Source organism: Crinia signifera, chromosome 1, assembly GCF_055691185.1.
Source record: "Crinia signifera chromosome 1, ASM5569118v1, whole genome shotgun sequence".
NCBI lineage: Eukaryota > Metazoa > Chordata > Amphibia > Anura > Myobatrachidae > Crinia > Crinia signifera.
Genome location: NC_139217.1, coordinates 451,616,894 through 451,638,208, shown reverse-complemented (window position 1 = coordinate 451,638,208; position 21,315 = coordinate 451,616,894). Strand labels below are relative to the sequence as shown.

Genomic DNA, 21,315 nt, shown 5'->3' with positions numbered 1-21,315 from the left:
TAGAAAATGTTTCCGGGTCCCTTTCAGTTATAGCTCCATAGAAGCGACAGCAGCACAGTCCAAAATTCAAATAGAGGAGCCACACCCACCAACTGTCAATTAGTCAGTTTGGAATGGCAGTTGATGGCAGTGGGTGTGTCTCCCCTATTTGAATTTTGAACTGTACAGCAGCCCCCTCTCCGTAGCCTCTCCTGATCACTTTTAGATCCCAATCCGCCCCTGATCAGCAGCATATGGGCCTGATTTACTACTGATATTCCTCATTGGTTTGTACTTGGATCTGAAAGGAGTAGCTGCACCTGTGCCTGCTGATCAGGTCACATTTGCATGAACTCACCCTTGCTGTACTTGTATGAGCTCTCCCTGTCATAGCACAGTTCACCATCACTGACCATAATTGTAGGGATACATACGGGATCCAGTGGTCAGGATGCCAGAGGACAAAAGACAGACTCATGTATCCCGATATGGAGAATCCTGACAAGGGCTCAGTAAAGGATCTAAGCCACTCCCCTAACCCTCCAACAGCCTATACTGAAAATGAATATCTACAATCCCCAGAACAGCCTCATAGTGATGTCCCTAAATGACACATCCAACAGTTTATTTCCATTCACATCCATCTTGCAGAGCCGGCACATCTGTGTCGGCAGCGCAGCCTCCTCCGTGTGGCCCCAGTACAGAGGTAATATTACAAACCGGCAGCCGCACGTTGCTAATTTTGTTTGCGTTTCCCAGGAGAGCGCAGTTTCCTGATGAGAACACGGAATAATGTCACAATGAGGTAGAGCGTCACAGCGAGACAGACGGTGATGAATAAAATGACATCCAGTATGTACTGCTGATACCAGGGCTGCTGATAAGCATAGGGACGAAGATGGCCGCCTCCTCCTGACTGGATGATGTGTTCCACCCACCGTAATAACTGCTGATCTGGAGGGAACGGAGCAGACTTCCTGATGGCGCTCAGCTTCATTGCTGCTGCTTTATAGCTATGGAGACAGGGAGAGAATGAAAGTTACTAATATCATTAATCCAGAACCCGAACACCTGACATCAGTGCTCTTGCTGTCATCTAAATAGACATCAGGGGTGAAATGTAATAGGATGAGAGATTCAGAAAGTGAGAGATTTGGTAAGAAATCTCCAGGTTTTTTTTAAACCGGCAATCATTTACTCTGCACAGCCAGTTTGATTTTGAAGTGTAATCATTTACACTTCAAAATCAAACTGGCTGTGCAGTGTAAATGATTGCCGGTTTAAAAAAACCTGGAGATTTCTTACCAAATCTCTCACTTTCTGAATCTCTCATCCTATTACATTTCACCCCAGGAGTTCATAGTTGTGTTTAGGAGTCAGGTCACCCCCCGGCACAATATCATTGGCCTCCCCAACACAAAAACCACCAACCTCAACCGCCGTCTTCACAACTGCCCTCAGTCTACAGAAAGCAGCAGTGTAGATGGCTCTGCATGGACATCACAATAGTTTCACTGTTTCTCCACCTCCGCCCCTGAAGCTGGAGCTTCCCGGCCCACAGCAATTAGGTAAGTAGCCCTAACCTTTCCTACACCTCCTGCAAGCAATCGCCACCCACAATCCCCCTTACCCTGCTGGTGCTGCAGGGTCAGCATCCTGCTGTGCAGCTCCATACAAGTAGCACCCCTAGCCAGGCGAAAAAAGGGACATGGTCAATGGGAGGGGGCATAGCCAATGTCCCTGTTTAAAAAATAAAAAAAATAAAAACAGGGGCTGTTGTGTGCAGGCTGGCAACCAGGGAGAGAGAGGACAGGCTGAAAGAGGGCAGGCTGCTACTGGCTCTCTCCCCCGCGCCACCCTACTGAATTCTCCTCTCTGTGCACTCACCAGATGGGGCGGTGCCGACAAGAGAAGGAGGACCAGAGGAGTGGGGGTGGGCTTTCCTGTCTTAAGTGCTCCTGGTTACCAAAAGGCTTAATTAACTACGTCTACTACCTGTGCTATGCTTCGTTAGACTAAACTTCTTTTTATAAAGGATAAAATCTGAAATATCTGATCAGTTTTCAGCATAATCCCTCTCATGTGATATTTCCAACACATCATCATCATTATTATTATTATTATTATTATCAGTAATTCCATCTAATTACCTTTCATTTTCTATTACTTCCAGAATAGTTTGTGCAAAGTTTTCAGACTTCAGTTGTTCAGGTGGAATAAATGTCCCCATGTTTTTCGCTTTAACACGGATCACATTGTCAAATTGGTCCCCGAAAAGTGGGATCCCCAAAACAGGAACTCCGTGGTACACTGCCTCATTCACACTATTGAGTCCTCCATGTGTCACCAAAAGACGGACTTTAGGGTGTCCTGTAATAAAACCATAACATGGAATGTTAAAATTGGAGGTTCCTAAACAATTATATCATTGATCATACATAGTAAACTCAACAACGGAGACAGAACTTAAATATAACATTTTTAACAATTAAATATAAAATTGTTGGGGAAATTGATCAAATCTTCTAAATAGTGAAGTTGTTGCCCATAACAACAACCAGATTCTAGCTATGATTTATTCTTACATAGTATAAAGCAAAGTCCCTGAAGCACATCTGTCTGTCTGTCTGATCACCCGAATCTGGAAAGCCGCTGGGCAAATTTTTGTGTGGTTTTCACTATTATGTAGTGCCGTTCTCCTGGGAGGTTTACGTACAGTATAGACATCATGACACTGGCCCTTATTCTGATTGACGCGGACTTTACCGCATTCTTACGGATCGCGTCTTTTCGCCGTCTGCGCATGCGTGGAGAACGCAACGCGCATGTGCCACGCCTAGACTCCGTACCAGTTCGGCAAAATCCCGTCCAAAACTGTTGGCCGCAATCAGTCGGGAAATATGGGCGTATTATGGGCGTCATGCGGAATGGCACATGGGCGTAGTTTCAAAGTGGGCAAAACGGGGCGGAAACATGGGCGGACACGGGGGAGTACACTTATGTTGGGGGGCGTACATTCGGAAACCACTCCGAATGCACGCGATCAAAAAGGGCAGAAATGTGCGGTGTCCACAAGTGTACTATTGCTTTGCGAACACCACTCGTTCATGCGGTAGGCGAACGTACGCCTAATGACTACAACCATTAACACCTGAACCCAATAGAATCTACTCCTTTACTCATTACTCACTAATAGGACGCTTGTCAGTGCTTTAATTGAAACCATTGCACTTCAATTGCTGTAAGGGTTAATGTGTGCTATGCATGTGTTAGGCATGCTTGTAAGGATATATTGGAATCTAATTGATTCCAATTACAAATAAGCTGTTTTTTATGAGGGTAGGTAATTGAATAAGTGGGTCATGTGATGTATTGCAGAAGATACTTCATAGTGGGTTGTTTGGCGGAAATCCTCCGCTTACGTGCGGTAGCACCGCTTGGCTCCCGTTCGGATGCGGTATTCCCGAGCATACTCTGTAATACTCTGTAATACCGTGCCGAATCGGAGTGTTTCTCCCGCACACGCATGGTTTGTATGTCGTCCGTAAACACGCCCTGTTCTTAAAGAGTGAGTCCGTCCGAATGCGGAGGACACGTGGGCGTTTCTACGGACGATGGCCGCACGCGGCAAAACACCGTGGCGTGCGGACCGCACCGTAAGAATGCGGGAATATCCGCACCGATCAGAATAAGGGCCACTATCTCGTATGGGAGCTGAGCAAAATGAGCTAATCATAATCAGCCATTCAGCAAGCACAAAGACCGACCGCCACCAGGAAATTATATCCGATCCCTCGCGACCATCCACCATTGCTCGGAGAACCACCTTTAAAGCACAGTCCACCTGCTTTCTTCTCAAAGTGAACTTTGGCTTCTGTAATACGCACCAAAAATCCCTACTGCAAGGGGAATATCCAAGCCACCAACTAAAGTGAGACAGGATTGCCATTGGACTCCATCAAGGTACCAAAATACTGAGGGGCATACCTAGGAACGAACCCTCCATACCAGGGGTGGCCAAACCGGTCCTCGAGATCTACCAACGGTCCACGTTTTCCAGGTTACCTAGCTGGTGCACAGCTGTAGTCGTTACTAACTGTCACATTTTAAAACATGCTGCATTCCTTCCTACTATAGATCCACAGGTTGCCTGGTAATCATGCACCGTAGGTAGATCTTGAGGACAGGTTTGGCCACCCCTGCTATATCTTACCTCCCAACTTTGCCCGAGTAGGATGCGGGACACTGTCGATGCGCGCCGTAGGTGCACCAAAATTTCCGGGGGCGTGGCCTAATTTCGGGGGCATGGCCTATGCTCGGAGCTCTCCCGTGAGGTCATGCCCCCATTTTGCCGCTATGGGGGCATGACCCAGAGGCTCTGTGAGCCTCTAGCCATGCCCCCAGCCCCCTGGCTGCGGGAATAGACGCTGTGTGCATGCGCACAGCATTTATTCCCTGCTGTTTAGCAGCCGACAGGGGGGACTCCCAACAGCCCCCCCTCACCGCGGGACACTGCCGGCCGCGGGAGGGACAGCGGGACAGGCCCTGATAATCGGGACTGTCCCGCTAAAATCGGGGCTGTTGGGAGGTATGTATATACCATATATAAGAATTGAGGTGTAGTGTCTTACAACTACAAAACCGCTTATGTTTATTGTTTTTAACTCTATGTATACCATGTGTAGTTGATTTTTATTGAATTAAATTGTGAATGATATCCAATCTTTTCATATTACAGCGCTGCTTCGATTATTTTTTTCTCTTTTGCTTGGTTATACAGGAGTGACCCACCTGTTTTTAGCAGCAGCTTTTTGGCAGCCAGCTCTGATAAGCGCCCTCAAGACCTCTTTTTCCTTGTTGAAGGAAATTGGGTGGTCTCTTTATTTCCTTCTCTTTTTAAGGAGGTGACAATGTTGTCCAGCTCCTGACCAAACAGTGTATCCCCCGCATACAGTAGGGACTCCAGCACCTTCTTAGAGGTGGCGTCTGTGCGCCAAGAGCACCTAGCTGCAATAGTGGATGCTGAGGCCAGAACGGCCGAACAGCTGTATCCAAGGCGGCCTCACCTCTGTAGGTGTTAGTCTTTTGCAAGTTATTAACTTGGAAAAACAATTCCAGCTAGTAAAAGAAGAAAAGCCTCTGTGGAGTTGATCTTTCCAAGAAGCCATAGCTTTATTCACCCACGCTGATGCCAGGGCTGGGCTGGCAACAGTACCAACATGAGAATAAGCTAGCTTCAGAAAATAATTTTCTATCGGTCGGATCCTTTAATGAGGACATGTCAGGGATACGTAACACTGTAGATCTTACTAAACGAGCTACGTGTGCATCTACCGGTGGAATGTTTTCCAATTGGGACCTTTCCTTGGAAGGAAGCGGGTAAAAATTACACAAAGGGTGACATTTAATAAGATGCGATTTTTAGTAAGGTTGTGGAATCGCACCATATCACATGTTTTCAAATAGCAATTTTTTTTTAGAAATTGACTATTTAATGGGATGTGAGTGTGAGTCATACCAGCACCGGTTCCAAACAGCCAACAGGGTAATGCCACAGCCGGGGGAAACTTTTTATGCAAATTCCTCTGGGGCTGTCCCCGGTGCCTCTGGGCAGTGGGCACCGGGCTGATTGTTGTGTAAAAAAAAAGACAAAACGGTAATTGTTTCCTAGCACGGCCACAAATCTTGGCCATCGGGGGTAATTTTAGTGGCCTGCGACGCGACCGACGCGATGCCCCCGATTTTTCCATTGAAATGCATTGAAAACAGTGAAAAATCGGGTCGGTCGCGTCGTGTGCGCCTAAAAATGCTTAAATGGTCCACCCGCGATGGCCGCGATTTCCCCATAGGGAACAATGTTAAATGGCTCAATTTACCCGCGATGACCCCGATTTCCCATAGGAAACAATGTTAAATGGGTCAATTTACACAAATCATCATAGGGAAGAATGGTAAATGGGCCAGAAAGCCCCCAAAAAACCCCTGACCAGTGAAATGTCCCCCCAAAAGTAGTTCACGCCACCCCGCGATGAACGTGAACCCGAAGCGTGGCGAGCGCAGCGAGTCCGCGAGGGGCGGCGGTACGCGTCCTCCGACCTTTTCATACCCCCACTATCCACTAGGGCGTGGAGTGAGAATAGAATAGTGTGGCGAGCGCAGCGAGCCCGAAGCGTGGCGAGTGCAGCGAGCCCCGCGAGGGGACGCGGATACCTTCACAGGTAAACGCGTCCCTTCGCGGGCTTCACAGGTATCCGCGTCCCCTCGCGGGGCTCGCTGCGCTCGCCACACTATTCTATTCTCACTCCACGCCCTAGTGGATAGTAGGGGTATGAAAAGGTCGGAGGACGCGTACCGCTGCGCTCGCCACGCTTCGAGTTCACGTTGATCACGTGGTGGCGTAAACTACTTTTGGGGGGACATTTCAATGTTCAGGGGTGTTTTTGGCCCATTTACCATTGTTCCTATGATAATTTGGGTAAATTGAGCCATTTCCCATTGTTTCCTATGGGAAATCGTGGTCATCGCGGGTAAATTGAGGCATTTAACATTGTTCTCTATGGGGAAATCGCGGGCATCGCGTCTGGCCCATCGCACCCGTTTTTTTGCGCATGCGATGCCCGCGATGGCCCCGATTTTACCCCCGATGACCGCGATTATGATCGTTGTGGCCGTGCTAGGAAACAAGTACCGACAAAACTATTTGACATTGTTGAACCACAAATCCCAGCATGTGGGGCAGTAAAGGGCCCGCTGGGTCTTGTAGTTCTACAGCAATGGAAATAGTGGGGGAAAACACACACACACACACACACACATACATACATACATACATACATACATACATACATACGAAAAGTAAAGTTTTATTACATTCTACAATTTCACCCACAATATGTACATATAGGGTCCACCCCCGGTCGGTCCTCTTCTCCAGTAGTATCCATGGGAACCTGTTGAGGGAAATTATACTCACATGCCCTCCGGTGTTGAACGCTCTGCACCTGCGGCTGCGCGTACCCCCGGCTGAACACAAGCGGATTTAGGCACAGCAATAATGGCAGCCCATGACTAATTGTATTATTTTTATTGATTACAAGCTAGATAGATATCAAGGTATGTTTGTGTTGGGTAATTATAGAGAATTCTCACCTATGAGATCATTCTGGGACAGCCAGTCCATGATTTTCACATTAGGAGCGATTTCTACCTCTTCCGGCCATTCTGATCTCTGGAATCTCCAGATAACCTTCTGTGGGACTTTAGCAAATCCAGCATTCATCTCCTTTACAAACTCCACTAGAGGGAGTGAGGATATCATAGAGCCCAGTGTCACGACTATAAAGCCAGACTCCCCGGACTGTGCTATAAAGTCTTCCAGTTCCTGCACAGACAGAATATAGAGCTTAGACAGGGCTGAATAAGGCACATATATGCATGGCTGCTGAAAGTGCATTGTCAGGCCCTGGAAAAAGAAGGGGGTGTGACCAACGGAAGGGGCATGGCCGGCAGGAGGGGGTGTGGCCATGTCCCTGTAAAAAAAAAATTGCAGGACACCCGCTAAGGGAGAGCGAGGACAGACTGCTCCTGTAGCTGCCTCTCTCCACCGCTCAGCACATGGCATGGAGCAGCCTGTCCTCTACTGCCCGGCTTTCTGCAGCTGGGGAACCAGGACCCTCCATCAGACCTGGGCAAAAAGTAGGGCCTCACAATTCTAGGGGCCTTCGAGCAGGGGGTTGCTAGTTCCGACAGTTGGAATCCCGCATTGAATACCCCCCACATTTTAAATTTAGGAATAATATTCACCTGCGATACAGGTTTTGCAGGTTTGGACAATATTCCGCCAATACTTTGCACATTAGGAAGAAGCGGTCGAGCAAACTCAACGGTAAAGTCTGCATTATACAGCCACAGCTCGGCTTTCAGGTGCAGGTCGGCTATGGATGGTCTGGACCCAACCGGAAAATGTTCTTCAATCACACCGTCAAACAGGGAGTCGATATTTGGCCATACAAGAGAAGATGCCAATAACATTAAAGTGTTTTTCAAACGTCCAAAGAAACCCATGCGGTCAGTGAGCTGAGAATGGAATATTGGAACATAGGACAGTGGAGTGGGAATTTCCACCCGTAAGGCGTTGGCGAAGCCCATTGGAGAAATTGCAATGTACGGAATCCCCAACTTCTCACAGACCAGAAAAGTGCAAGGTTGAGAAGCATCTACCACGGCGATGTCAAACCTTTCCTTCCTCAAGAAGCTTAACGTATCTGACTGATGTAATGTGATGTTGCACTGGTATGACATTTCTCTCATTATCATTAGGATGTTCTGGAGTCCACGTCTGCAAAGGAAGATGAATAACATAAAAAAAGTTGCTGGTTTTTAGCCTAACACAGTGGTTCCCAAAACTTTTTGAATCATGGCGCCCTACAGCATCAACATTTTTTCAAGGAACAACTGGCCTAACATAATAAAAACTTAGGGTGACATTCTATGGAGTGAGATTTTTTTTTTTGGGGGGGGGGGTTTTCACAAAAACGGCTGAAATCGCATGTTTTTCCATTTTCGCATATTTAATGAGCTGCGAAAATGTGAAAAAAGTGCGATTTTGGCCAACAAATTGGACATTCTGGAAATGCAATGGCTGTTTCTCGCAGCACATCGCATCCAGATGTTTTCACATTGAAAAGTATACAAATCGCATATTTAATGGTATGCGATTTGTATAAATGTGTCTAAAATTCGCCCAAAAATCAGACCAGGTTCTGATGGGCGAATTAGCCAGAACCCTGCACAGATCATTGAGATCTGTGCAGGGTTCTGGTGGAAAAAAAGGGTTAAACAGTTAAAAAAAAAAAAACTGCGCGGGGTCCCCCGCCAGAGCATAACCAGCCCCGGGCTCATTGAGCCGGTGCTGGTGACATAAAATCATGGTCCCCGACAAATAGGGGTCCCCTTGATTTAATGAAACCAGCACCAGGCTCAAGGTCCGGCGCTGGTTCCCAAAATACGGGGTCAAAATGACTAGGGGTCCCCCGCATTTCAAGAACCAGCACCAGACCCAACCAGCCAGCAGGGTAATGCCACAGCCGGGGGACACTTATTATATAAGGTCCCGCGGCCAAAGCATTATCCCCCTGGCTGGTCAGCATGGGCAGGGGTCCTGGGGAAGTGGGGACCCCCCCAAAGAAGGGGTCCCCCCTCTCCAGGACTTACCAGCCCATGCTGAAAGTCCGGGGCTGTCCGCGATGCCCCTGGGCGGTGGGCATCGGGCTGATGAAAATTGTAAAAAAAAAGAATAAAAACTATTGTCTTATACTGTAGAACTATGAGTCCCAGCAAGCCTACCCCGCATGCTGGGACTTGGAGAACCACAGGTCCCAGCATGCGGGGCATTAAAGGGCCCGCTGGCACTTGTAGTTCCACAGTACAAGAAATAGTTAAATAAAACACACACTGACACCCATACTGATACTTACCTACCTTGAGCCCTTGGGTCGGTCCCTGTATCCGGGTTCCGGGGTCCTGGCTCCAGGGCTGAAGAGTCCGGTTCCGGGGCCTTGGTCCTGGTTCCAGGGCTGGTCCGGGGTCCGGTGCTCCTGGGCTGAAGATTCCGGGGTCCTGGATCCGTAGTAATCCAAAGGGGGGTACTTGTGAGTTATCCGGGCTGCCGATTTTGTCCTTAAGTTTAGTTAACTTAAGGACACCCGACCGACGCGATGCCCGCGATTTAGCCCCAAATCGGGGGCATCGCGTCGGTCGTGGCCGTTATAAGGGACCGCGACGCGATGCCCGCGATTTCCCATAGACAGTAATGTTAAAAGACGCGATGGACCCGATTTCCCATAGACAGTAATGTTAAAAGACGCGATGGACCCGATTTCCCATAGACAGCAATGTTAAAATAAAATGACAATGTTAAATTGGCCAATATGGCCATTTCACATTGGATATGTTTTAAAAAAAAAGGTTTCATGGCCCCCCACCACCGTTAACGCCACCCCGCTATTGAGACCAACCCGAAGCGTGGCGAGCGCAGCGAGCCCGCGAGGGGCGGCGGTACGCGTCCTCCGACCTTTTCATACCCCTACTATCCACTAGGGCGTGGAGTGAGAATAGAATAGTGTGGCGAGCGCAGCGAGCCACCGAGGCCCGAAGCGTGGCGAGCGCACGCGGATACCTTCACAGGTATCCACATCCCCTTGCGGGCTTCACAGGTGTCCGCGTCCCCTCGCGGGGCTCGCTGCGCTCGCCACGCTTCGCGCTCGCCACACTATTCTATTCTCACTCCACGCCCTAGTGGATAGTAGGGGTATGAAAAGGTCGGAGGACGCGTACCTCCGCCGCTCGCCACGCTTCGGGTTGGCGTCAATAGCGGGGTGGCGTTAACGGTGGTGGGGGGCCATGAAACCTTTTTTTTTTAAAACATATCCAATGTGAAATGGCCATATTGGCCAATTTCACATTGTCATTTTATTTTAACATTGCTGTCTATGGGAAATCGGGTCCATCGCGTCTTTTAACATTATTGTCTATGGGAAATCATGGGCATCGCGTCGCGGCCCCTTATAACGGCCACGACCGACGCAATGCCCACGATTTCGGGCGCGATGAAAAAATCGGCAGCCCGGATAACTCACAAGTACCCAAAGGGGTACCTGAGGAAGGAAATCCTACTCACCTGGTCCCCGGCGACGACCCCGGCATCTTCAGCTCCAGGATCACTGCTCCCGGCTGGTACCCACTCACGGACTGGAGAGACGCAGAGATTTTCATCTTCCGCGCCTCTCCTCAGACTGATTCTATTGGCCACCTAGCGGCCAATCAGGAGCCGAGAAAGTCGGCTCCTGATTGGCTGCTAGGCGGCCAATAGAATCATCCGGAGGAGAGGCGCGGAAGATGAAAATCTCTGCGTCTCTCCAGTCCGTGAGCGGGTACCAGCCGGGAGCAGCGCGTCTGGAGCTGAAGATGCCGGGGTCGTCGCCGGTGACCAGGTGAGTAGGATTTCCTTCCTCAGGTACCCCTTTGGATTACTACGGATCCTGGACCCCGGAATCTTCAGCCCAGGAGCCCCGGACCCCGGACCAGCCCTGGAACCAGGACCAAGGCCCCGGAACCGGACTCTTCAGACCTGGAGCCAGGACCCACTTTTAACTAAGCAAATTTGACTAAGCTATTTTAAGAGAGATTTTGGCTAGATGCACTGGAGACTTTGACTAAGCGATTTTGTCTAAGTAATGAAAGTCTATGACCTTGATGGCTAACGTTGACACTCCAGCTGTTGTTTAACTACACATCCCAACATGCTCTGCTTCAGTTTTGCTAAATCTGATGTAGAGCATGCTGGGATGTGTAGTTCAACAACAGCTGGGGTGTCAAGGTTAGCCATCAAGGGTCTATGATCTAGTTAAAACTGCCTTGCCTGCACTGTCAATCTATGCTAAGCAATCTACGCTAGGCAATTGACTAAAGCAGGAGAAAAATAGGGAGATTTTGGCTAACCTAGGAGATTTTGGTTATCTAGTCAAAATCTCCTGCCAAAATCTCACCATGGGTACACGGTGGTTGGGATGAGATGAAGTCTCTCACACTGCAGGAGACTGTTGGCTGCACGTCCATGCAGTCAGACTCTCCCAGGAAGAACGCCAGACTCCGCTTCATCCCGCTCAGGCAGTGTAACTATCAACAGGAACTATGTCACCATAACTCCTCCTCCTGCATAAGCTAGCACTAGGGGGGAAACACTAGAGCAGGCACACTGACTCCAATGCTACAGCGGAGACAGACTCCTGAGTGATCTCTTCTCCAACAGGTTTAGGCACTAGTGGCGGGACTTAGGGGTTAGGCTGCAGGTAGTGGAAGGTTAGGGTTCCACTGAGGGGAGTGGGGGTTAGGTTTAGGCACTTACAAAGGGAAATTAGGGTTAGGCTGTGGGGTGGGGGTAGGTTTAGGTGGTCGGGTGCGATGGTTAGGGTTAGGCACTAGTGGGTGGGGGAGGGTTAGGTCAGGCTGTGGAGGGGAGGGGGTTAGGGTTAGGCTCCTACAAGGAAGGGTTAGGGTGGTAGGGGGAGAGAGAGTGAAGGTGCTCTCAGAACCCCTGTTGAGATTTTCACTATTGGGATGCCAAGTTGGTCTTATCATATGTAACCCATATAGAGTATTAACCCTGCAGTGCACTGTCAACATACCTGCCGGCAAGATAATCTTTCTGGTGCTCTGTGAAAAGCATTTGGAATTCCTTAAGATATTTCTCATCAAGTGAAAATGTGGAGACTGGATACGGGCTGGGCGGCAGGTTGTAACCTGAAATGATTCCATATTGTCACTCAGAATAAAACTAAAACATTAGTGGATCTACAACAGACGTTTTCATGTCTAATATAATTATATAAAAATGATCTCACAATATTAAATAAGCATTTTCCTATGTACTAAAACCCGTTCGCAGCGATATCGCAGGGCAGGGTATCGTCACCTTTGGGTGGCGATACCCTATAGAAGCCTATGGGCTTCTTTTCGCCGCCTGCCTGCTTCGCCGCAACCCCGCCGCCTCACTGACCCCCCCCCTTTCCCCCCTCCCTTGGGCTTACCTTCTTGCTGGTCCTCCTGGACCCCGGAAGGTAAGCCCTTCCTCCCCCTAGCAACGCAGCCGGACGTCCTTCCGGCTGCAGGGGGGAGGAGGAAGCACCTGTCCCCGGCGTGAAAGCAGCAGAAGCCGGCTGGGAGGTGACGGAGACCCCCCGCAGACCACAGTACAGGTATCGCGGGGGGCCTCCGTCACCGCATCGCGATGCCAGCCGCATATGTTAGTACATATGCGGGGGCATCGCGGCGGGGGGGGGGGGGGCGAAGGGCGGCGATGTATTTTAATACATCCCGCCCACAGCATTGCCGGAGCCCTGCCAATCCACTTTAGGCTCCGAATGAAAGAAATCAGAGACAGATGATTCTTACCTGGGAGCATGCCCTCCCCGAACTGGAGGAACATTCGCACTTCATGGCCATGGTTATGAAGAACACGAGAGACTTCATCCATCACCAGATAATGACTCCCACCTAACAAGAAAGGAAGAAGAAAATGAAGAGTTTTATCATTAGAAATAAACATGAAATATTCACATTAATAATCAGATGCAAATACATCAAGCTGCATCCTCATTTACCCCACCCCACCACCCCCCTCGCCGATGACATGGATGCCAAGGGTGGACAGCTGACATCTGCCTGCCCTCTTCCTGTACAGGGAGCATGCGAACCTGACACCAGAGAGTGTCTTAGATTTGCGTGCCCCTTAGAAATCATACAATGGCTACTGTCTATCAAATTAGTTCCTCCCCACACGCATGCTGCCAATGGATGTTTATGCTAAAAAAATTAGCACGCGTGTGAGGGATCTGGGCATGTGAGGGGGGGGGCAGTGCTCGTGCGGGTGGCGGGCGGCATTTAAACCACACACAAAGCTGCAAATTTCATATGGACCTGAATACCCTCCCAAGTTTCACATGGTGGTTCCCACTTCACACACACCTCCAGGCCTGGTAATAGTGAAGGAGGTGGGGTAGGTATATTACTGTCCCAGTTGTGCACATACACAGTCCTACCACTGGTTCCTTCACTCACATTCACATCATTTGAAGTTCACTCTCTCTGCGTGTTGCAGTTATCTAACGCCCACCTGGGCTTCCCAAACATCAATTTCTGGAAGATTTCTCTGCCTGGCTTCCACACTTCTTATCTTCTGACATCTCCACCATCATCATGGGTGATTTCAATATCGCTATTGACAGCCCACTTTCTCCTCATGCCTCTAAACTCCTCTCTCTAACCACCTCTCTTGGCCTGACCCAATGGTCTGACTCCTCTACTCACAAGAAAGGACACTGCCTTGATCTGGTATTCACTAGGCTATGCTCTGTTTCTGACATCACTAACGCCCCATTCCCTTTCTCGGATCACAACCTTATCACCTTCTCAACCTCCTCCATTTCTCCACTATAATGCCTGAAGCATGCAAGCCTCCTTTAAGCCTCAGAAATACTAATGCTATTGATTTTTAACAACTTTCTACCTCTCTGCAACAACTGCTCTCACCCATTTCTACACTTGCCTGTCCTGAGACAGCTGTAACCCACATGTACCAGACTCTACAAACTGCCCTTGAGGAAGCTGCTTCAGATACTTCTCACAATCCACGTAGGTTTAGATGCCAACCGTGGCACTCTAAATTAACAAGACACCTGCAAAAACTATCACGTAGATTGAAACGTCAGAGGCGTAAATCTCAAAATCCAAGTTTTGACTTTGTCAAATTTAAGACTACCTACCACTCCTATCGTAATGCTCTGGACACTGCTAAACAAACTTATTTTCAATCTCTTCTCATGCCACTAACCCCAAGCGACTTTTTAATACATTTAAATTACTTCTTTACCCTCCTTCACCCTCCCCACCTGCCAATATCAGTGTGCAAAAGCTTGCTTCCTTCTTCAAGGAAAAGACTGCTAAAATCCAAGATGAATTGGCATGCTCTTCCTCAGCCGATTACTTGCTTACTTCCTTTTCTGAGCCCTTTGCCACTTTTTCCTCATTTGACCCCACAAGTGAGGATGAAGTATCATCACTCTTCTCATCTTTCTACTTCACTAACTCTTCTCTTGATCCTATACCCTTTCAAGTCAGTAAAGCTCTGTTTCCTGTGCTTATCCCAAGCTTAACTAAAATATGTAACCTCTCTCTCTCTCTCTACTGGTATCTTTCCTTCTCTGGTCAAGCATGCACTTATTACTCCCATTCTAAAAAAAACACAATCCTGATCCAAACTGTCTCTCTAACTACTGTCCAATCTCCCATGCCTCTCCAAACTACTTAAGAGACTTGCCTACACTCGCCTCACACACTTTCTTAACTCCTACAACTTATTGAACCCACTTCAGTCAGGCTTTCACGCTCAACACTCCACAGAGACAGCACTGACTAAAGTAGTTAATAATCTGGCCACTGCTAAATCTAAAGGCCATTTCTCACTTCTTGTTCTTCTAGATTTCTCAGCTGCCTTTGATACTGTCGACCACTCTCTTCTCATACAAACACTACAATCCCTAGGTCTTCAGAACACAGCCCTTTCTTGGTTTTCTTCCTACTTATTTAATCGCTCTTTCAGTGTTCGCTTCTCTGATTCTACCTCCTCCTCACTACCTCTGTCAGTTGGAGTTCCGCAATGCTCAGTCTTAGGTCCTCTGCTTTTGTCAATCTATACCTCCTCACTTGGGAATCTAATCAACTCTTTTGGATTTCAGTATCATCTGTACGCTGATGACACTCAAATCTATCTTTCCTCCCCAGAATTGTACCCATCAGTATTGCTCCGTGTCTCTGAATGTCTGCCATTTCATCTTGGATGTCATCTCGCCACCTCAAGCTCAACATTTCCAAAATTATATTCCCACCAGCCAAGAGTAGTTACCAACCTACTATCTCTATCACTGTTGAGAACACAGCAATTAATCCTACTCAACAAGCTCGCTGCCTAGGGGTCGTCCTCCACTCTGAACTGTCCTTCATTCCTCACATTCAATCTGTCTCTAAATCATGTTAAATGCATCTAAAAAACATATACAAAATTAGTCCATACCTTACACAAGACACTGCAAAAACTCTAATCCATGCACTCATTATATCACGCATTGATTATTGCAGTAGCCTCCTTTTCGGTATTCCTAAGAAAATACTCTCACCACTACAATCCATTTTGAATGCAGCTGCGAGGCTGATCTTCCTGGCTAGACATTCATCGTCTGCTGATCCGCTCTGTCAGTCCGTCCATTGGTTGACTGTATATTACCGCATTCAATATAAAATACTTCTACTTACATTCATTAGCCGGACTACACCAACATATATCTCTTCGCTTATCTCAAAATATATCCCCACCCGACCTCTCCGCTCTGCACAAGATCCGCGTCTCTCATCCACACATTACTTGCTCCCACTTACACTTGCAGGATTTTTGTCGGGCAGCACCCACCCTATGGAATGCCCTTTCACGCACACTAAGACCCTCCTCTAGCCTACAAACTTTCAAGCGGTCCCTAAAAACTCACCTCTTCAGGCAAACCTATCATATTCAGGAACCCCCACATAACCTCCAGTAGCATGCATATCTATTTGCATCCCATCAGGACGGTCTTGTAATCCGACGGGACTGCCATGTAATGGAATTCTATCCTTATGTAGCCCTCCTATTATCCCTATAGATTGTAAGCTTGCGAGCAGGGCCTTCCTACCTCCATGTCGGTTTGTATCTACCCAGTTTGTTTAATCACTGTTGTTTCCAATTGTAAAGTGCAACAGAATATGCTGCGCTATATAAGAAACTGTAAATAAATAAATAAATGTTATTCATGATACAATACGTAAAAAAAAAAACGAAAGAAAAAGAAAAAAATCATATCCAATAACGATCAGTTTTATATTTTGGAAACGACTCTATTCTGTAATTAAATATAGCAGCCCAGGGATATATAGAGGTCCGGACCACAGGTCCACATTAGGTGACAGGTAAGTAGATTTTCTAGACAGGCAGGTTCCTTGGTATGTGAATCTGATCATGTTACAGGTAACATTTGTGTACTAATGACTGCTTCAACCTCACACACTCTGGGGGTTATTCTGGTTGAGTCCACCAAACCCCGCCTTGCGAATGGCTGACTGCCGCTACCCATTCGCAGGTGCATTTCGCATGCAGGGCCTGCGAATGGATGTTACACGGTAACATCCATTCGCAGGCCAGGGGGATCCACCCACATCTTTCGATGGTCACCGACCATCGAAAGATGTGGAAGGTACAAACATACATGTATGTAAGGTTACTCTGAGCAACCTTACATATACGGGCATGCTGGGGAGGAAATGGGCAGGCAGCTAACAGCCGGTGATGGCAGCTGCCAGCCTCCCCGCACACCCAACACAGGGAGGTAATTCTGGTTGATCCTCACCATTGCGAATTCGCAACGGTGAGCAATGGACTGTACATGAGCATATTCGCGTTTCATGGGTGTCCCCATGAAATGCTGGGGGCGGGAAGCTGGCGTCACCAGGGTGCCGCAAATCTGAGTCACCAGAGAACCACATAGATTTGCGAGAGCTGTAGAAATCATTCGATAGTCACTGACCATCGAATGATTTCTGCCCTGCACGCAAACGGCAAATGGATGTTTATGCAAAAATATCCATTCGCATGCATGCAGGGAAAATCTATGTGCGTGCGGCGGGTGGGCAATTTTTTTCTATGGGCTGCAGCCGATGCAGCCCATGGAAACAGGGGTATGCACATGTGCAATGCCTAGTTTGGTACTAGTCCCTGTCATCTGTATTGTACAGGCACCGGGATTGTGAGTTAACTTCGATGGGCCGATGCCGGAGCAACTGGTCCTTTACTTATCAAGTCCCTGTATGGTAGCTGGCAGAGGGTGGAGCTTGGAGATTCTGGGCTCAATCGAGAGCAGCCAGAGACCGGAAGAGCATTAGCCACAATTCTGCTGTTGCAAGATACAGATGCAGCCGTCTTAGAGGCCTGATGTTTATTGCTCAAAATGAGGCCGAAGGTAATGACATCCAATTCCAGCTTCACACGCAGCAGCTGCGACCCAACGCATGGGTTCCCTGCACCAAGCTACGTAGCTTGGTTGTACTGGCAGGGGGATACCATTGTTATTCCTGCGATTCGCAGTTTTTCCCTTAGTTGGGCAGCCCCCCCGCTAGCTGGCGATGGTAACCCCCTGCCATAGCAAATTTTTTTTAAAAACTACAACCGAACCTGAATAAGGCCCAATATATATTATTTCAATGCGGATGGAAACAATATATCATATGCATCGGTTGCTCGATTCATATTTCCGCCTGATGTGACGAAGCAATGAATGACTGCAGGTATTTACATTCAAGCTGTAATAATACATGTTAGATCTGAAATCAGTGTTATCCAAAAACACTCTCCCTAGCACATATTCATAGCATTCAGTATAAACTCACCTATAAAGCACAATGTCAATATCTTGGCTCCCTGCAGAAGAGGGAACTGTAGCATAAAGAGGAGGAAGATGGAACGCTTCCTATCTCCGGCCATTCTTCTAGGAATCACAGTGACACCTGCACCGTGACAGCAGTAACTGGGCTCATGTGGAAGTGTGTAGGAATTAGCCCCGCCTCTTCTGGCAGCTTGCCAGCTGCACCTACAGGTCACCTGAGATATATACTATACAGGAAACCTTCACTGATTCATTGCACGGACATGACAAAAAAGTCAGTTGTGATCTGTCAGCTTACTCATGGGTAACCCTGCCACTAGTAGTGTTTTTGCCAATCTGAAGGGACCAGCGGAAGAACTAAGTGGGATCCTCAGAATGATTGACGGCATCATTGGAACCAAATCCAATTTATGATTGGATGCCAGTATTCAGTGATGCATGAGTGCTTTTATGATTGGATTCCAGTATTCAGTGATGCATGAGTGCTTTTATGATTGGATGCCAGTATTCAGTGATGCATGAGTGTTTTAATGATTGGATGCCGGTATTCAGTGATGCATGAGTGCTTTTATGATTGGATTCCAGTATTCAGTGATGCATGAGTGCTTTTATGATTGGATGCCAGTATTCAGTGATGCATGAGTGCTTTTATGATTGGATTCCAGTATTCAGTGATGCATGAGTGCTTTTATGATTGGATGCCAGTATTCAGTGATGCATGAGTGTTTTAATGATTGGATGCAGGTATTCAGTGATGCATGAGTGCTTTTATGATTGGATGCCAGTACTCAGTGATGCATGAGTGCTTTTATGATTGGATGCCGGTATTCAGTGATGCATGAGTGCTTTTATGATTGGATGCCAGTACTCAGTGATGCATGAGTGCTTTTATGATTGGATGCCGGTACTCAGTGATGCATGAGTTCTTTTATGATTGGATGCCGGTACTCAGTGATGCATGAGTGCTTTTATGATTGGATGCAGGTACTCAGTGATGCATGAGTGCTTTTATGATTGGATGCCAGTATTCAGTGATGCATGAGTGCTTTTATGATTGGAAGCCAGTATTCAGTGATGCATGAGTGCTTTTATGATTGGATGCCAGTATTCAGTGATGCATGAGTGCTTTTATGATTGGATGCCAGTACTAGTGATGCATGAGTGCTTTTATGATTGGATGCCAGTATTCAGTGATGCATGAGTGCTTTTAGGATTGGATGCTGGTGCTCAGTGATGCATGAGTGCTTTTATGATTGGATGCCGGTACTCAGTGATGCATGAGTGCTTTTATGATTGGATGCCGGTACTCAGTGATGCATGAGTGCTTTTATGATTGGATGCCGGTATTCAGTGATGCATGAGTGCTTTTATGATTGGATGCCAGTATTCAGTGATGCATGAGTGCTTTTATGATTGGATGCCAGTATTCAGTGATGCATGAGTGCTTTTATGATTGGATGCCAGTATTCAGTGATGCATGAGTGCTTTTATGATTGGATGCCGGTATTCATTGATGCATGAGTGCTTTTATGATTGGATGCCGGTACTCAGTGATGCATGAGTGCTTTTATGATTGGATGCCGGTACTCAGTGATGCATGAGTGCTTTTATGATTGGATGCCGGTATTCAGTGATGCATGAGTGCTTTTATGATTGGATGCCGGTACTCATTGATGCATGAGTGCTTTTATGATTGGATGCCAGTATTCAGTGATGCATGAGTGATTTTATGATTGGATGCCAGTACTCAGTGATGCATGAGTGCTTTTATCATTGGATGCCAGTATTCAGTGATGCATGAGTGATTTTATGATTGGACGCCAGTATTCAGTGATGCATGAAGGGGGGAATTCTGAGTGCCCAGAAACCTCGTCTTGCAGACCAAACTTTTTATGACCTGCAACAGAGCTGTGCTCTGCAAAATTCTGCCCCCCCTCCCCTTCTTACAGAATTTGATTGCGCCCCCTCAATAGAACCATGAAACACACTGCAGGTGGGCAAGGCATTAAAGCTAGCGATGCCAGTTGGATTGTGGGGAATATTGCCATATGTGCCCCTGCCCCTAATCAGATAATGGTATGTTAGCTCTAAGGTCAAATGGTTGACAATGAAAAGGGCACATAGACAAAAGGTCAACTTACATTAGGTCGACATGGACAAAAGGTCGACAGTCAAACGGTCAGCATGAAAATGGTTGACATGAGTTTTTCATGGGTATCTTGGTGTCTATGTAAACATTGTGTTAGGCGCCGCACCTGGCGTCGCCGCCTTCCAGGTCCCTCAGCAGCGTCTGCGCTGCTAGGACGGCGGCCATCTTCCAACGCGCGTCATCAGGAAGCTTTAGGGACGTTGCTAGGCAATGCCCCGAACTTCCGCTCCGGCCGTCTCTGCAGGGGGAAGACTCTGCAGGGCGGACAGGAAGTGATGTCGCCACAGGGGGCGGCTAATTCAAATATAAGCCTGCGTCTTTCTCACACAGACGCCGGTTATAGCGTTCTTTCAGCTGTTTGCTAAGATCGTGTTCCTGGTCCTGGTTCCTGTCGGAAGAATCCCTGTTGTTCCCCGCCTGGTCTGCCTTGCCTGGTTTTGTCCTGCCGTGTCTGAGATTCCTTTAGTGTGCCCTGCTGTGAGAGTCATCATCCTCAGAAGTCTGCAGGGGCTTGTCTGTGACACCGTCATCTCTCCAGATAAGTCAGGAGTCACCCTGTGTTCCCCTCATGCTGTTTGGCACTCTTCTTTATTGTACATCTCATTCAGCATTATTGCCATTTTCTTATATTACATCTTTCGAACATTGTTGCCATTTTTTATATCTTCTTCTAAGCATTGTTGCTATTTCTTTATATAACATCTCTCAAGCATTGTTGCCATTTTTATATCACCTCCTGAGCATTGTTGCTATTTCTTTATACAGTATAACATCTCTCAGGCATTGTTGCCATTTTGTGTCATCTGCTGAGCATTGTTGCTCTCCTGGGGTTTCTGGGAGTTCCCCGTTTCTGGTGTTTAGTTAGGTTGTCCCCTTGCTCTCTCCTTGCCTCGGCGGACGTGTTGTCCATACCTAAGACCTGCCTGTAGCGGAGTGGGGCGGACCCAATTCGCCCTTCAGCCGAGACGGGCCCAGGTGAAGCCTAGCCTTGCACACGTCCGTCGATTCCAGCCAGAGGCAACGGAGTTAGATTGGCGGGGACACTCCCAGAGTCCTTACACATTAGTCAACAGCGTATGGCTCGCTGCGCCCGTCACGCTTCAGGCACGGAACCACGCTGCGCTCAGCACATTATTATATTCTCCCTCTAGTTGTCCACCTATT

General features: G+C 47.8%; 1 protein-coding gene across 1 annotated transcript; it reads right to left on the bottom strand.

The window, feature by feature from the left end:
• Positions 1-56: 56 nt before the first annotated feature.
• Positions 57-18,156, bottom strand: LOC146021057 (UDP-glucuronosyltransferase 3A1-like). The gene is made up of 7 exons (XM_083154861.1): positions 18,007-18,156; positions 12,931-13,032; positions 12,165-12,279; positions 7,783-8,317; positions 7,129-7,360; positions 2,130-2,349; positions 57-992 (listed from the first exon to the last, which is right to left on the bottom strand). Exons 1-7 carry the CDS (start codon positions 18,098-18,100, stop codon positions 716-718), a joined length of 1,575 nt encoding a protein of 524 aa, XP_083010987.1. The 5' UTR covers positions 18,101-18,156; the 3' UTR covers positions 57-715.
• Between the last annotated feature and the right edge of the window lie 3,159 nt (positions 18,157-21,315).

What these genes read in the sequence shown, in the direction of transcription:
- LOC146021057 (XM_083154861.1), bottom strand. Translation starts at nt 18,100, where the DNA reads ATGGCCGGAGATAGGAAGCGTTCCATCTTCCTCCTCTTTATGCTACAG. An exon ending in GTCCCAGAATGATCTCATAG is followed by an intron (nt 2,350 to 7,128) that starts GTGAGAATTCTC and finishes GTTTTATTACAG; the next exon opens with GACACCCTAAAGTCCGTCTT. An exon ending in GAAGTAATAGAAAATGAAAG is followed by an intron (nt 993 to 2,129) that starts GTAATTAGATGG and finishes CTGTCTCCATAG; the next exon opens with CTATAAAGCAGCAGCAATGA.